The sequence below is a fragment of the Neolamprologus multifasciatus genome, chromosome 7 (assembly GCF_963576455.1).
Source record: "Neolamprologus multifasciatus chromosome 7, fNeoMul1.2, whole genome shotgun sequence".
Lineage (NCBI taxonomy): Eukaryota > Metazoa > Chordata > Actinopteri > Cichliformes > Cichlidae > Neolamprologus > Neolamprologus multifasciatus.
The window spans coordinates 17,826,432-17,843,049 of NC_140445.1; the positions used below are offsets into that span (position 1 = coordinate 17,826,432).

General features: G+C 39.7%; 1 protein-coding gene and 1 long non-coding RNA gene across 2 annotated transcripts; both read left to right on the plus strand.

Moving 5' to 3' along the window:
• The first annotated feature begins 844 nt into the window (after positions 1-844).
• Positions 845-4,149, plus strand: spout1 (SPOUT domain containing methyltransferase 1). The gene is made up of 12 exons (XM_085167199.1): positions 845-974; positions 1,062-1,101; positions 1,930-2,043; positions 2,121-2,280; positions 2,377-2,466; positions 2,554-2,603; positions 2,748-2,878; positions 2,986-3,058; positions 3,149-3,247; positions 3,363-3,465; positions 3,615-3,762; positions 3,876-4,149. Exons 1-12 carry the CDS (start codon positions 927-929, stop codon positions 3,957-3,959), a joined length of 1,140 nt encoding a protein of 379 aa, XP_085023325.1. The 5' UTR covers positions 845-926; the 3' UTR covers positions 3,960-4,149.
• Positions 4,150-9,250: 5,101 nt separating this feature from the next.
• On the plus strand, positions 9,251-14,285 carry LOC146514060 (uncharacterized). Its single transcript, XR_014875186.1, has 2 exons — positions 9,251-9,944; positions 10,691-14,285. It is a non-coding gene; the product is annotated as an uncharacterized LOC146514060 (long non-coding RNA).
• The last annotated feature ends 2,333 nt before the right edge of the window (positions 14,286-16,618 follow it).

Consider the following 16,618-nt stretch of genomic DNA (forward strand, 5'->3'; position numbering starts at 1 on the left):
CACTTACAATTTTATAATATACATGTTTTTTGCACTGTAAAGTGTTTTTCTTCTTCAATAAGGTTTGTATGTACTGTGTTACCTTTGGTATTTATGCTGATTTTGTGCCTAAAGACACATTCTTAAATTGTTTCTTCAAAAGCATGGCATCATGCAGGACTCTGATTTTGCACATGCCACAGTAATTTGGGCTGAGCCTTGCCGTTACAGAAATAAGTATTTTTAATACCGTGGCTTCTATTTATTACAAGCAAGTTTACACACATGTATAAATGAAGAAAATAGCATCTGAGCTATGGTTGTTTCCAACAAAAAGTGACAAACCAGATGACTTGGCATCAAAATCAATACGGATCTCCTCTGGGATTATCGGTATGTTGTATCTGGTTTGGAACACTCTTTACCTGCAAAATTAACTAACATTGTTGAACAGCTGACTTACAAGGGGAAAAAGTACTTGTTTATGGAAAGTGGAGAGGTTAATTGGGAATTTCTGAATAATGTAGCTCCAAATGAAGATATGAGATTTCTGAGATGCTTTTTGATCCAGTTTATTTTTAATAGCAGTTTTAATAACAGCTTATTTAAATAGCTAGAATCAGTCAAATTTAAGACACCATTAGTTGCTAAGAGCTACAAATTTATGGATGTATTTTTTTACTTTTTTACCCCCACAGGAAATGATCTAATTTATCATTTTAAATGTTTTATATATTTTTTAAATATATATTATTTGTACAGAGAGTGGTGTTTTATAATTTATATAAGGTCAAAATTAAGGTGGTTGTAGGCAGTGACTGTAGCATGTATATGAGAAGAGCAACTGGATCGTCACGTGGTTGACTTCCCGGAAGTGGTTTGCGGGCAACGCAAAACACGACCTGGAAGTAAAGACTGTTCACGTGTTGGTACTTCGACGCTTGAATATGTCTTCTAGCGTTGCAGTGAAGCGACCCAATCTTGGGTCTTCTCAGGTATTGTTACTGTTTGACAAAAAAACAAAAAACACTGATGTGTGTCTTTATTTACACCCATTTTCTGTCCTTTGTTCGTGTTTGCAGCCAGTCGAGAAGGTGGACTGGAAGAAAAGGAAAGCGGAAAGTGAGTAAACAGCTAACTAGCTGCATGTAGCTAACAGGTTTTTAGCTGCATGCCTGCTATATACTATACGGCTGTTTTGGACTTTAAAACAGAAAAAGAAAGAAAGAAAAAACGTTATTTTTGTGAGAATTAATGTGCATATCCATTTTAAGGTTTGTCATGTATTGACAACATGCTTAATGCAGATTTTTTTTGTTATTGATAAAAAAGCACATAACAATGTAGTAAGTCTCCTCGGCAGTCGAAAACCGGAAGAGGGAGTTTACTAAAACACAAGATAAATTATAGCATGTTCGTCTGAACTATTAATCAAAATACTTTGTTTTACAATATACAATTATAGTGGAAACATATATTCTGTATTTATATATACATTATGGACAAAACTGTTGGGCCATTTATTCAGCACCATTGCCAAAAGTGTAAATAACCAACCCGTTTTTGCAAACATTTGTGAAAGAACAGGATGTTTTAAAGACTTCCTAGATATCTTCCCTCCTAGAGGGTCAGCTGTGAGTGGTGTTATTGCAAAGTGGGAGCATTTAGGAACCACAGCAACTCACTTTTAAAGCTACAGAGTGGGGTCACCAGGTGCAGAGGTGCATACTGTGTAAAACAACACCACTGACCAAGTAACTGTGAAGTTTCAAACCATAAACATCAGCGTAAGCACTGTGCTGGGAACTTCCATGACCAAGTAGGTCCTGTAAATGTAACCTATAGGTGGCCCAGTACTTCTGTCCAGATAATTAAGATTTAGGTATTCACAGTGATTATTTAGAAATAACTCTTTTTTTGTAAATGTCAATGATTCTTCCTGAATACCAGTAAAGGAGGCTAAGAAGCAAAGGAAACAGGCCAAGCTGATCAATCGACTAGAAAAACAGAAACAGCAAGAGGCTGCTGAGAAAGCAGAAACTGAACTGAGCCAGAGCAAAAAGGGTAACAACATTATACTGTGGATTTTTCCTATGTAATAGGTGATGAGTGCTATAATTACTAATCTGTTTTTCTCCCAGGTCGGGCTTACACGGTGAGTCTGGCTCTGCCGGGGTCTATCCTGGATAATGCTCAGTCTCCTGAACTTCGCACGTACCTGGCCGGACAGATCGCCCGCGCCTGCGTTGTTTTCTCTGTTGATGAGATCGTAGTGTTTGATGAACGAGGGGAAGATGTCAAGTACGTTTTCATAGAGTGCCCACTTGCAGATTAAATATGCCTTGACCCACATGACAGCTAATGGAAAGGAGTTTGCTTTTTGTTTGTGTTTCACAGGAGTGTAGAGGGCGAGTTTAGCGGTGTTGGGAAGAGGGGACACGGTTGCATTCAACTTGCCAGAATACTTCAGTATCTGGAATGTCCACAGTAAGTTTGGAGAAAATCTGATCACCATTATTGATTTGATCAGTACATTTTATCTCTTTTGATAGTCCAGCTTTTCTTCTCCATCAGATATCTGCGCAAGGCCTTCTTCCCAAAGCATCAAGATTTACAGTACGCAGGTAACTGAGTAACAAATGGAAGAAAAACAACCTGATAAACAGTTGTTCCTGTGATGAGTCTGAAATTAAATATGGTGGGAAATATTTCATGATTTTCATGATAATCAATCAGGAATCTTTTTTTTCTCTTTCTCTCTCTGGTAGGTTTGCTTAACCCTCTAGACAGTCCTCACCACATGAGGATAGACGAGGAATCTGACTACAGGGAAGGCGTCGTGGTCGACAGGCCTACCAAACAGAATAAAGGGTCGTTTGTCGACTGTGGAATGAGAAAGGTGAGCTATCCTGCACTGGGAGCACAGCTGTTGTTAGTGTACTCTTTATTTATTGGTAATTATCTAAGAATATAAACTGAACGATGTTCACTTTCCTGGTCCCACAGGAAGTTCAGATTGATAAGCAGCTGCAGCCTGGACTACGAGTCACAGTACGGCTCAGCAAGACACAAAATCCAGGTACTTTTCTTCACCAGACTCTCAAGGTTTGTTATTTTTTTAAGCACATCAGTTAAGTTTGGGTCCATCTATCTGTGAAACTGTCTGCAGAAGGCAAAGCATATAAAGGTGTTGTCGTGGCTCCTCACATGCCCAGGACTGAAGGTGGTTATTATTGGGGCTACAGTGTTCGTCTGGCATCCTGTCTCAGTAGGTTTCCCATTTAACTCTCAACATTGTGCTTTGCATTCATTTGCAGTCTGTGTCAACGACTACTGCCAACCACTGCTTTATCCACACTCTTGTCTATTTCCCGTTCCTGCAGGTGCAGTTTTCACTGAAAGCCCCTTTAAAGGAGGATATGATTTGACTATTGGTACATCAGAAAGAGGCAGCAATGCAGACCAGGCATCACTGACGCCATTCAAGTAAGTTGCTTGAAACGGCCTTTAACCGTTAGCGTGTAAACTTAACATTCAGAATATGTTAAATTTGGTAAGCATTAGGGCGGTAGAACAAGTGTCTCTGAATACATCCTCTCAGAGGTTTTTTAATTATTTATTTTTTAACTTTGCAGACATCTCTTGGTCGTTTTTGGAGGTCTTCAGGGATTGGAGGCCAGTTTAGATGCCGACCAAAAGCTGGATGTAACTGACCCCAGTGTTTTATTTGACCTTTACCTCAACACGTGCCCCGGTCAGGGCAGCAGGACCATTCGTACCGAGGTGAGAGCAGTTATTCAAAATTAGTTTGAAAAGCATTTTTCAAACCATAAACCATAATAAACACTTTTGCAGCTTGACTGTGTTTTTATTTGTTTCCTTCTTCCTGTCACCAGGAGGCCATCTTAATTTCCATGGCGGCCCTGCGGCCGAAGATCACAGCTGCTGTTTCCAGCAGTAGTGCTTCATTAGAGAGTTGAGGATACAATAACACAAAAATGTTTTAATGTCCAGATCTGGAGCATTTAGCATTGCCTTCTATAAGAATATTTCACCCAATTTTTGCATTGAATGCAGTCAGCAATAGATCTGCTAATGTTGTCTGATGTTTATTATCCCTGTTGCTTCAAGAAATTGCACATATTGAACCATAAATACTATTCAGATGCATGAACTGGTGTGTTTTGTGTCAGCAGTACAAATCTATTCCACGAAAAACAGTGCAGAGACCATCATGGACAAACAAATGGGAACAAACTGTTTATTAACAGATTTTGAACTTTCAACTGTATTTTCATAGGTTTTAAAGGGTTTCCTAATGATATAGACCTCCACCATTGCAATTCACACTACTCCTATATAATTAAGTAACAGACAACCAATAGCTATTAAACCGTAGTGAAAAACCTCTCTATATAGAATTTTGTATTGATTTATTTTAAGTGGGTCCACTGGGGGAGATTTTTTAGGCAGTGAACTAGCAGGCCCATTTCTGTAATTTACCACATTTATTTATTAGTGCTGACAGATTTGTGGTTTTTACTACAGAAAAATTAGTTTTTATTGTGTAGTAAAGAAAATGACATTTTCTTTTTAAACTTGCACAAATTTCAGTATTAAATGGGATTAAATGTGTCCTTAAAACATGTTGTTTAAACTTGCAAAGAAAAGCGTCTGGACTTCTTTAAGTTACTTGAAGTTACTCTTCAAGTAACTTAAAGAAGTCCAGACGCTTTTCTTTGCAAGCTCCTTTGACTACGATGACCTGGATGACTGAGAACCTTCACAGACATGTTGTTTAAACATCTTTTGCTGGTTCGACATAGGCAAGGCAAGTTTATTTGTATAGCACAATTCAACAACAAGGTGATTCAAAGTGCTTTACAGAGACATTAGAAACAAAAACAAATAAAAAGCATGATTTAAAATAGATTAAAACAAGCAAACAAACTAATTAACAAACAAACAAACAAAACAGTATATAAAATCAAAACAGATAAAATCAGAACAGTAGATAAAATCAGTAGTTAAAATGTAAGTTTTGAAATTTAAGCTTAAGTGCGGATTTGGTGCTTTATTCAAATGCAGCTGAGAACAGGTGAGTCTTCAACCTGGATTTAAATAAACTGAGTGTTTCAGCTGATCGGAGGCTTTCTGGGAGTTTGTTCCAGATATAAGGAGCATAAAAGCTGAATGCGGCTTCTCTGTGTCTGGTTCTGACTCTGGGAACTGATAAAAGACCGGATCCAGATGACCTGAGGGATCTGGAAGGTTCATACTGGGTCAGGAGGTCACTGATGTATTTTGGTCCTAAACCATTCAGAGCTTTATAGACCAGCATCAGAACTTTAAAGTCTATCCTCTGACGGACAGGCAGCCAGTGTAAAGACCTCAGAGCTGGACTGATGTGGTCCACTTTTTTGGTCTTAGTGAGGACTCGAGCAGCAGAGTTCTGAATGAGCTGTAGTTGTCTGACTGATTTTTTTAGGTAGACCTGTAAAGATGCTGTTACAGTAGTCAAGCCTACTAAAGATGAATGCATGGACTAGTTTTTCCAGGTCCTGTTGAGACATCAGATCTTTTATCCTTGATATATTCTTGAGGTGATAGTAAGCTGATTTTGTTATTGTCTTGATGTGTTTTTCTAAGTTTAGGTCTGCATCCATCACTACACCCAAATTTCTCGCCTGGTTTGTGGTTTTTATGTGTATAGACTGAAGTTCTCTGGTGACCTGTAATCGTTTTTCTTTGGCGCCAAAGACTATTACCTCAGTTTTGTTTTTGTTTAGCTGGAGAAAATTGTGGCACAACCAGTCATTAATTTCCTCAATGCATTTACCAAGAGCCTGTACAGGGCCTCGGTCTCCTGGTGACATTGTGATATATATTTGTGTGTCATCTGCATAGCTATGGTAGTTTATTTTGTTGTTCTTTATAATCTGTGCCAGTGGGAGCATGTAAATGTTAAACAGAAGGGGTCCCAGGATGGAACCTTGGGGAACTCCACATGTGATACTTGTCTGCTCAGATGTGAAGTTACCTATTGATACAAAGTATTTCCTGTTTTCTAAGTATGTTTTGAACCAGTTTAGTACAGTTCCTGAAAGACCTGTCCAGTTCTCCAGTCGTTTGAGTAATATGTTGTGGTCAACTGTATCAAATGCTGCACTGAGATCCAGTAAAACTAAGACTGACATTTTTTCACTGTCTGTGTTCAGACATATGTCATTAAACACTTTGGTCAGAGTGGTTTCAGTGCTGTGGTTCTGTCTAAAACCTGACTGGAAGGCATCATAGCAGTTATTCTGTTTTAAGAAGTAATTGAGCTGTTGAGAAACTGCTTTTTCAATGATCTTACTTAAAAATAGAAGATTTGAGATCGGCCTGTAGTTGTTCATTTGTGTCTTGTCAAGATTGTCCTTTTTCAGTATAGGTTTTATTACAGCAGTTTTTAGTGATTCTGGAAACACACCTGATAATAAAGAAAAATTGACGATCTGTAACAGGTCTGACTCTAAGGTCTTTGAGACCTTTTTGAAAAAAACCTGTTGGCAGGACATCTAAACAGCAAGAGGAGGAGTTCAGTTGACCTAAGATGTCCTCCAGGTCTTTGCTGTTAATCGGGTGAAACTGTTTCATGGTGTTTAAACAGTTTTTCGGTGGACACAGTACATATTCTGGATCTGCTGTTGATGTACCAATTGCTTGTCTAATCTTTTGGATTTTTTCTGTGAAGAATTTGGCAAAGTCATTGCAGGCCATGGTCGAATGAAGTTCAGCCGCCACTGACACAGGAGGGTTTGTTAGCCTGTCAACTGTAGAAAATAAGACCTGAGCATTATGACTGTTTTTGGTGATGATGTCAGAGAAGTAGGACCTCCTTGCACTCCTCAGTTGTAAATTATAATTGTGAAGTTTCTCTTTATAGATGTCATAATGAACCTGGAGGTTTGTTTTTCTCCATCTGCGCTCAGCTTTCCTACGCTCTCTTTTTTCATTTTTCACTAGTGTGGAGTTTCTCCATGGAGACTTTTTCCTTCCAGAGATAACCTTCACCTTAATGGGAGCAATTGTATCCATTACATTTAACATTTTAGCATTGAAGCTATTGACGAGCTCATTGACTGAACCTCTGGACAGGTCAGGTGTTAATGGGAAGACCTGGTTAAATATCTCACTACTGTATTCAGTTATACACCGTTTTGTGATCACTGCTGTTGATATATTTGTGTGGGCTGAGATTTTACTTTCAAAGAAAACACAGTAATGATCAGACAGGCCCACATCAGACACAGTAACCTTTGAAATGCTCAGGCCCTTGGAGATCAGTAGGTCAAGAGTGTGTCCTCTATTATGTGTGGGCTCTGTTACATGCTGAGTCAGCCCAAAGTTGCCCAGAGTGTTACTCAGGTCTTTAGTCCCTTTGTCCTGAGGGTTGTCCACATGGATGTTAAAATCCCCAACAATAATTACACAGTCGAAATCAACACAGATCACAGACAGCAGTTCACTGAGATCATTAAAAAAGTCTGTGCAGTATTTGGGAGGCCTGTAAACATTAAGAAACACAACTTTGGATGGGGCCTTCATCCAAAGGCCCCATCAGTTTTCAAAAGACTGAAAACTTCCAGGAGATAGCTGCTTACATTGAAATGATTCATTAAATAAGACAGCAACCCCTCCTCCTCTCCTGCAGTTGTAAATGGACTGGTTCTTATATAGCACTTTTTCTACTCTTCTGAGCACTCAAAGCGCTTTACACAACTTGTGCATTCACACAAGCACATTTCTCTAGGTGCTTTCTAGATAACATTCACACACATTCATACTCCGATGGATGCATCGGAGAGCAATTTGGGGTTAGTATCTTGCCCAAGGATATTTTGGCATGCAGACTAGGGGAAGCCAGGAATCGAACCTGGCTTCCCCTAGAAGGTTGGAATCGAACCACCAACCTTCCGATCAGTAGATGACCTGCTCTACCACCTGAGCTACAGCCACCCCGAGTTAGGAGGGGTCGTCTCGATGAGAACAGCTCCACTGTTACTTTGGTCCAACCAAGTTTCAGTTAAAAACATAAAATCAAGGCTGTGCTCAGTGATTAAATCATTAATAAAAATGTTTTCCCAGCTAAAGATCTAACATTTAATAAAGCCAACTTAAGTGTTTTAGAGGCATTACTTGTCCCCTCGTGTTTGGGAGCAGTCTGTGGCATACAAGGTATGTTTACTATATTTAAAGATCTTTTAGAGTGCAGCTTTCTGTGTTTTGACCAGGCCACATGTCTCCTTCTGTCACCTAAAAGTACGGAAATTTTAAAACCTTCTAGTAAACAGGGTCCCAGCTTCTCCTGGGAAAAGTCACCACTGCCATAATCCTCGCAGCCCTCCACACATCACACATCAGACATCAGACTGCAGAGACAGGGCATGAAGGTGGTAAGGAGGAACTAAGGGGGGCGAGGCTGGGCAATGTGACTTCGATTGCTCTGTTGAGGGTGGGGCTCGATGGCGAACCTTTGGCTGCTCTGGTGGGGGGTTTATGGGGGACAAAAAGGGATTGGGCCGGGGGGTGGATCTGAGCCCAGCATTGACCCGCTCCATCATCTCCTCAGTGAATTTCAGGTGTGGGGAGGAGGGAGAAAAAAAGGAGGGGGGGAGGGTGATGGCCTGTCAGGGGTTTGGGGGACTGGGGAAGATCGTGGTCCCTGGTCCTGGTCGTTGGTGTTGTTGAGAGAGTTGGAGGCAAATAGGGACCCCTCTTCTTGCCTCAGATGTCTCTCCTTTCTGAGGCTCTTCCCAGGTGGGGGCAGATGGAGCTCCTCCTCAAGGTTTCTGCTGGGCTTTGTCTGTTCTTGGAGTACTGTTTGTTCCTCTTTATGAGATAACTCCTCGTTTATCTCAGCCTTGGCACCAAGCACAGATGGATGACGTATGGAATAAAACAAGTTGGAGGTGAACAGTTTCACCCCCGACTTGTTAAAATTAAATCCATTTGCTTTAAACAGATGCCTGCATTCCCAAAAAATATTAAAGTTGTTGATAAAATGCACTGAGTGGTCGGTACATGCTGATATGAGCCATTTATTCAGTGCAAACAACCTGCTGAATCTCTCGTCTCCTCCTCTGACGGGCGGTACAGGTCCACTGATGAATACAGCTGCATTCAGAGAGTTTACAGTATTTAATAATCCAGTAAAGTCCCGCTTCAGAACCTCCGACTGTTGTTTGGACACATCGTTTGACCCTGTATGCAGAACAATGTTTAAAATATTTCTACTTACAAGTTTCTTATAACAGTTTTAAAAATGGGACCTGTATGAAACTGAAAGTTGACTTTATCTGGTCCAGGCCAAAGATTGAAAAACTTAACCATACCACGACTGCGATGCATACTGTGGATGAATTGAACTAAAGCTGCATGTAGCGTGACATTGAGTTAAAAAGGTTTAAATGCCACACAATTAGTGGGTCTACTGGGGGTAGACACAATTCCGGGGGCAGGGATAGCTCAGTAGGTAGAGTGGTCGCCCCATGATTGGAAAGTCGGGGGTTCGAATCCACTGAATGGCTACCCTGAGGTACCCCTGAGCAAGGTACCTCAGGGTACAAATGACCGTAACGGACCTCCCTTGCCTCCAAAAGAACAGTGGTGCAGTATAAGAAAGTATATATATAAGAATGTGAGGTACAAGTTTTACTTTGTACATTTCATTTTTGTGCAACACTACATTTATTTAACAGCTACCATTGTGAACCAGCCTGTACTCAGCCACAAGTGAGATTGGTCTCTGAGCAGGAGAAAAATGATATATGAATGTGATATAATTCAACAAGAAGAATAAGAAAAGACATTTTGTCAGCACACTTGATACCCACCGGTCATATCCTGTCTCTCTTAGGAAAAGATCATCAAATGTGAGCATCTTGCTCTGGGTGACAGTAAATTAGGAGATGTCTCTGTAGGTCAGACGTTCCCAAAGTGTGGGGCCCGCCCCCTAGGGGGGGCGCAGAGCCATTGCAGGGGGGGCGCGGCATGAAAAGGGAAAAAAAAAACAACAACGCTTGGACACTGCTAGCACGGGCGCCCACACAAACGCAAAGCAGGAGATGAAGCATAGCTGAATATGTTTCCAAACCAACTTCATTCTAAGCCAAAGACTAGAAAATATGGTGAAGCAAATCTTCCCTTTGGCATCACCTGCACAAGTGCTGAGGTAGGTGTCCCTGCAGGATTGGTTTTCCCTTCGTTGGGAGCAGCGCTGGGCTGTTTAAATCACGGACAAACAGTATCCCACATTCTTGATTTGTAGTTCACAAACACTTGTTGTAATGACTAACTACTCCTGACATTTTGGAGATGTTAGCTCTTTATACAGTAAAGTTACAGTTCTCGGTGATTCGAAACGCCGTTTACGTGTGGACGAAACAGCTGCATTTTCAAAAATACCCGTGTAGGTGTGGACGTAGCGTAAAAGTCTTAGTAGTTTATTTTCTTACTACCTGTCATTTATTGCAGATTACTTGTATTTGCTTAATTGTTTACTAAATGTTTGAGGTGTGAAATAAACCGCAATGGAGCAAAATATGGGTGTGTGTGGTTGGAGGGTGTGTTCGTGCGTGCGCGCGCGCGCGCGCGAGGGGGGGCGCGAACATTTTTCTTGTAAAACAAGGGGGGCCCAGCAAAAAAAGTTTGGGAACCACTGCTGTAGGTCATGTTGACTCTCTGGAGCGATCCATAAAAGGCTGCTTTGGAATCTTTTCTTATCTTGTACGGAGGTCCCCAGAAGATGATCACAGAGTGGCTGTCTGTACGCCGTAGGAACTCATTGGGGTTTCAGAACACATAGGACACACTGGAGTGGCTCCCGACATCAGATTCAGTTCAACTTTTGTTAACTTGAGAAATGGCAAAAGAAAATTTAGAGTCAGAAAACATCTGAATGAATATTAAAAGTTCATATTCTTTTAATCACCAAATCACTGAAATGTGTGAGAATCCACTACAGAAAGATCAATGCTGTAGGTAGTGATGGCCCGCTTGAAGCTGATGCTCCGGTGCCTGTGTCAAAAAAACCAACACACTGCTAGAAGCACTGTGTCGAAGCTTGATTCGTTTGGCCAGAGTCACGTGATCAGTGACGTCCGAAGCTTCATTTAGAACCTAACTGTTTCGGTTTATAAGGAAGTGAATCATTCGCGGGATTTGTGGAGTGTTTTGATGGTGGCAGATAGCAAAGCAAACCACTGATATTTCTACTGAGAGATTTGGAGCCAGCGAGGACTAGAGGAGTTTCTGTCGTGTGGGAGTATATTGAGTTGATTTTGGTCAATCGGGTGGGTTTTCCAGCTTTGTGTTCTTGTTGTTTGCCTTTGTTTTGTGAGTGTTTATTTTATCTGGAAACGGGAAAAACTTAAAATGTCAAAAATCTGCTTTTCATAATATAAATATAATTAAATAACTTTAGAAAGACTTCCATTTGACTCTTTACATTTAATGTTATAAAATGTTAGTCTGCAAAAAATAAATTTATTCTCTTTAGCTGATAGTTTGTGGGGCCCAGGTAGACTATATAACTGCATCTACCAGTTTTTATGCACTCCAGGCTCTTCTGTTCCATGTGAAGGGATTTTCCTTAATGGCTTGGCATTTTTCAGCAGCAAGCCAAGAGTGAAAAACAGGTAGAGAGAAAATTTAGCAGAGAGAATAGACAGAGCAGGAGAGACACGGCTCTGAAATCAAACCGCAATAAGATTTTTGGTTTGGCACAATTTCGCACAAACCACAGGGTGAAATACAGATGGAAAGAAGGCAGAGACAACAGGTGGAGTAGGACAGATCATAGAGGGGATGGGGGGTTGGGATGTGAGAGAGAAGACTGGAAATCTGGTCCTTGTTCTTCTTCTGCACACTGAACAAAAAAGATAATAAAAATAAAATAATAATTTTATTAAAAGGAAATCACATGGTAATTGCTTGAACTAATTGTGACTACTAAATAAAGGACAAAACAAATATTCAAGCTAAACTGCTTGTTGGCTGCCATGTGCAAAAATTTGCATAATTGGGCACTTTTTAAAAGAATAAATATTTAATTAAATTCAGCAATAATATTTTTAAATACAAATATGATTAACTAATCACATGTACTGTGACTACAAAAATGTACAAAAAAATATTTTAGCCCAACTATTAAGCTGCACTTATGTGTATTTATTATAAAATTGTCTTTAAAAGGTCTAGCACAAAGTTTGAACCCATCAAAGCTTATATTAGTCAGATTATTTTTTTTATTTCGGTCTACTTCACTTACAGTATGTGCACACCTACCAGGCAAAGCACGGGTGTCAGTCAAGTTCCTGAAAGTGTAAGACGAGAAATTATATGTTAGTTGTCTGTACAGTGTTATCCGACTAACAGAAATACAAAGCCCACACGACATGATACACTGAACTTATAGTCAGCAGGTTATAGAATAATACAGCACACCAACAAACACTATGCATTAGCATTGAAGCTAGCGTTAGCACTGCTGCTAACAGCAAAACATCATAAACGTATATAAATGATAGCGAAGGTTATTCTTTCTTTTTTCTTTCTTTATTCTTTGAACTCTTTTGAACTCTGTTGGACTTGATATATGAGTTTAAATGTCAAACATGTATTTTTACCATCATAAAAATAAAACTGCAGCACTGAGTGTACTGTACACTCTGTACACAGCAGAGAGCAAAGCGGAATGACGACAGTTGGTCCAGTGATGGGTCAAAAACAGATAAGGCATTCAGGTGGTGCTTGGAAATTTGACCATCAGTTTGAACAGCAATAATGAGCATATACATGTCTGTGTGTTGGTCTCTGTGTGTGAGAGACATAGAGAGATAGAGGGAAAAAATACACTAGACTAGTGTACAAATTGGTACTTTTTGCCCGAGTATAAGCGAATGAGTGACATACAGAAAAACACGGCAACTGGCATTACATGAGCAAATAAAAAGTATTTCATCTTGAACTGTTTTGTGGGTTTCATTTTAAGACTACTTTAAGTGTGTTAGTGGGGAGATAAACTATACAGACTATAAACAGAGACATTAAATGAGATTAGATTAGTTAAACGTTAATTAAAATGTGGGAAAATCAACTACAGACAGGTAGATGCTGTGAGCTTTAATTATCCAGTCAGAAAGGATGATTTTAAAGTCATCAACTGACTCCAACTGCCCAGATCTGAAAAACCTGTGTGCCAATCACAATGCTCTACTTAGTTGGCATATACTAACTACTGACAAGCTATTAATCTGTGGCAAAACCCTGTCAAATCTGTCTTATTGTACCTATTGAAAAAGTTAATCTTACTACAAGAAAAGTACAAGTCGTATTGACAAAATTCTTTCACCGTGAGCACCAGCAATGTCTAGTCTACTGATTTCTCAGTTTTCATGCCTGTGGAGTTTATTATATGGACATGGTGACAGTGTAAAGACAGCCTGTACTTCTGATTTTCAAACAAACTTTCTGAGCCATTTTAACATTGGAGTCTATGGAAGAGTTGGAGGGAGGAGGCTGTGCATTGGTGACATTTATGAAAGAACCATAACACCTATTACAATAATACACACATTGGATGAAAGAGGACAGCGATGGCTACGTTTTGAGGGTAAGATGATGGCTGTAGAGCGAACATTGTGGACACAGCAGCAGTTTTAAGAAAAGATTTTAAGATTAATTCCCCCCCTCCTCTCAGTCTAGCAGTTGAGCTGTCTCACTCTAGCGCCAACATTCCGTCCCATACACACCCATTATAAACTCTGAAACGGGTGAAAATAAAGGATGAAACTTAAACTGGAACTGAAGAAAAAGTATAATAGATATTGAAAATATAAATGCAAGTTGAATAGTTGAATGTCTTGGCTTCGTTTTAAAGTTTGAATGGTGGCTCTATGTCACCGTATGTGGAAGTGGTAAGAGTTTAAAGAGGAGTAAGTTGAATGAGAATTTGAAGGGTCTTTCCATTGAAATTAGAGATGGCACGATACCATTTTTTTTATGTCCGATACCGATACCGATATTATAAATTTGGATATCTGCCGATACCGATATGAATCCGATATAGTGTGTTTTTTAATCAATAAAAATGTTTTTTTTAATATCTTGCTGCATTTTGTATAAATTTATACTCGAGTTTAAATAAACAACACTAAAGCTATTCTGTTATACCTGTATGTAAAAAATACACTGCGCCCAAAATATTTCATAGTTCAGCAACACTGATCAATCTAATAAACTTAAACCTGCTCCATCCTCCCTATTCTGGTATTTTAAAGAGTACTTAGCAGAAATATTAAGCAACCTAACTAATAGGGTTGCAAACTCCCAGCAAAAAAAAAATAGGGAATCAGCCCCCACCTCCACCTCATGATGCTTAATGGATGTAATCAAATTTAATTTGATGCAGGGGGGAAATGCACAGAAATAAATTATTTTTCAAGAATAATTAAGTAGATTCAACATCTTTCTTCAACAGAATTGCAGACTGCACAGATGGTACCTTCCCAAAGGAAAAAGTACTATAGCTTACTAGGGTATATTAGACTTAACAGTTACTATATACAGTAATGGACTTCTATATATTTTACATCAGATTAAAACTTTGGGTGTAAGAGTCAGATAATTGTTTATTAAAAGCTAGACATTTTAAATGAGAATAAGAAAGAAAAGTATGTCTTTGTGCCCCCTTTTCCCTGTTAATGCCCTATCGGCCCCCCGGCTAAACTTTGCTAGATCCGCCCCTGCACAGTTACGTCAGCTGCGTAGAAAAAGATCCTGGTGTAGAAAGTAATATTAAATAAATTCTAACAACAGCTTATCAAGGTTAATAGTGCTGCTGTTGTTCAGCCGCTGGTTTCCTCTTTCTGGTGAGAAGTGGGCCAAAAACAAAGAAGAGAGACGGACTCACGACAGAAAAGCCGATCAGCTGATCATTGATCAGTTTCAGGATTGAAGTAGCAGCGGGAGAGGGAGAGAGAGAGAGAGAGAGGCAGTCGCTCCATATATCGGTTGTTAAGCTTAACGTGGGAATGTTTTACAAACATTCAGAGATGAACTTACACACTTGCTTTACTTCTCTCTGGGAAAACTTCTTCGGAGATGACTGGTTTGGTAGCGATACACATACTGCTGCAACGTGCTAGTTATGAGCCGAGTTAGGCCATGTAGCAAGTTTTGTGAGGTGCTTTTTTGATATTTAATGGATCGGATTACATTTTTTATTTCTCACCGATATCCGATCCAGTAATTTGGGTCAGTATCGGACCGATACCGATACGTAATATCGGATCGGTCCATCTCTAATTGAAATACATGGGAAATTTTTGTTGAATACAGTTGAATAATTTTAAAAATATAAATGAGAAAAATAGAAGCTAAAAGCTAAAAATAACAGAATAAAACTTGACTCACTTAAAAAAAAAAGAATCCTCATTCAATTATGTCATGTGACAGCCTAATTCCTATGACATCATACTACGATGGTTCTTCCAGATCAAAGGCACATATATGCCTTTGATCTGAAAGCCTTAAGTAGGGGTGCGAATCCTAAACATTCAGTCAGTTTATTCGCAGCACTCGTGTTCGCAGCATTCAAACGTACGCCTTAGAAACATTTTGAAACAGCTCTTTTACACAGTCATTGTATCAAGACTACAACATGTCTGAAAGAAAACACAGCAAAAAACAACAAGCTTACGCTGGCTGTCCTCTTGAGGGTGCACAGCCAAATTCCCCATCAGCTGAAAGTAGGCAGGTAAACCAAAATCTAGAGGACAGGATTAAACAAATCCAAGCAGAGAAGATTCAACTTGAAGAGCAGTGCAGACAAATGGAGACCCATAATAAACAGCTGGAAGAAAGGCACAATGGGTTTGTCAAGAACCAACAAGACACTAAATACAGAGAACTGGAGGCCCGAAATAAAGACTTGGAAGTAAGGCACAAGGAAAGTCTCATGAACCAACAGAAGCAGCCCAACGTGGACATCATAAATGAGGGCTGGGGAATAATGTTTAATCAAGCTAAGCAGCGCATTGCAAGCCTGATGACAGAAATGTCCTGCCAGCTTCAACAAGCACAAGCTGTTACTCAGGAGATCTATGGGAATCTCCAACACGCTGTCAACTTGAAACAGCAGCTGTAAGTACAGCTTGATGAAGCCCTGGAGGAAAACCAAGAGTTTCTCCAAGAGAAGAAACAGCAGGACATAAAGGAGAAAGAGATGGAATGCAAACTTCACAACATGAAGAAACAAAATGATGTCTTGCAAATAAAGATTAATGAAGTACTCCACAGAAATGCACAAGTGCTTCATGAGAAGAAACAACTGGACACTGAATACAGAGAACTGGAAGGCCATAATAAAGACTTGAAAGAAAGGCACAAGGAAATGCTGGTGAACCAACAGAATCTTCAACACGCTGTCAACCTGAATCAGCAGCTGCAAGTACAGCTTGATGAAGCCCTGGAGGAAAACCAAGAGTTTCTTCAAGAGAAGAAACAGCAGGACATAAAGGAGAAAGAGTTGGAATGCAAACTTCACAACATGAAGAAACAAAATGATGTCTTGCAAGTAAAGATTAATGAAGTA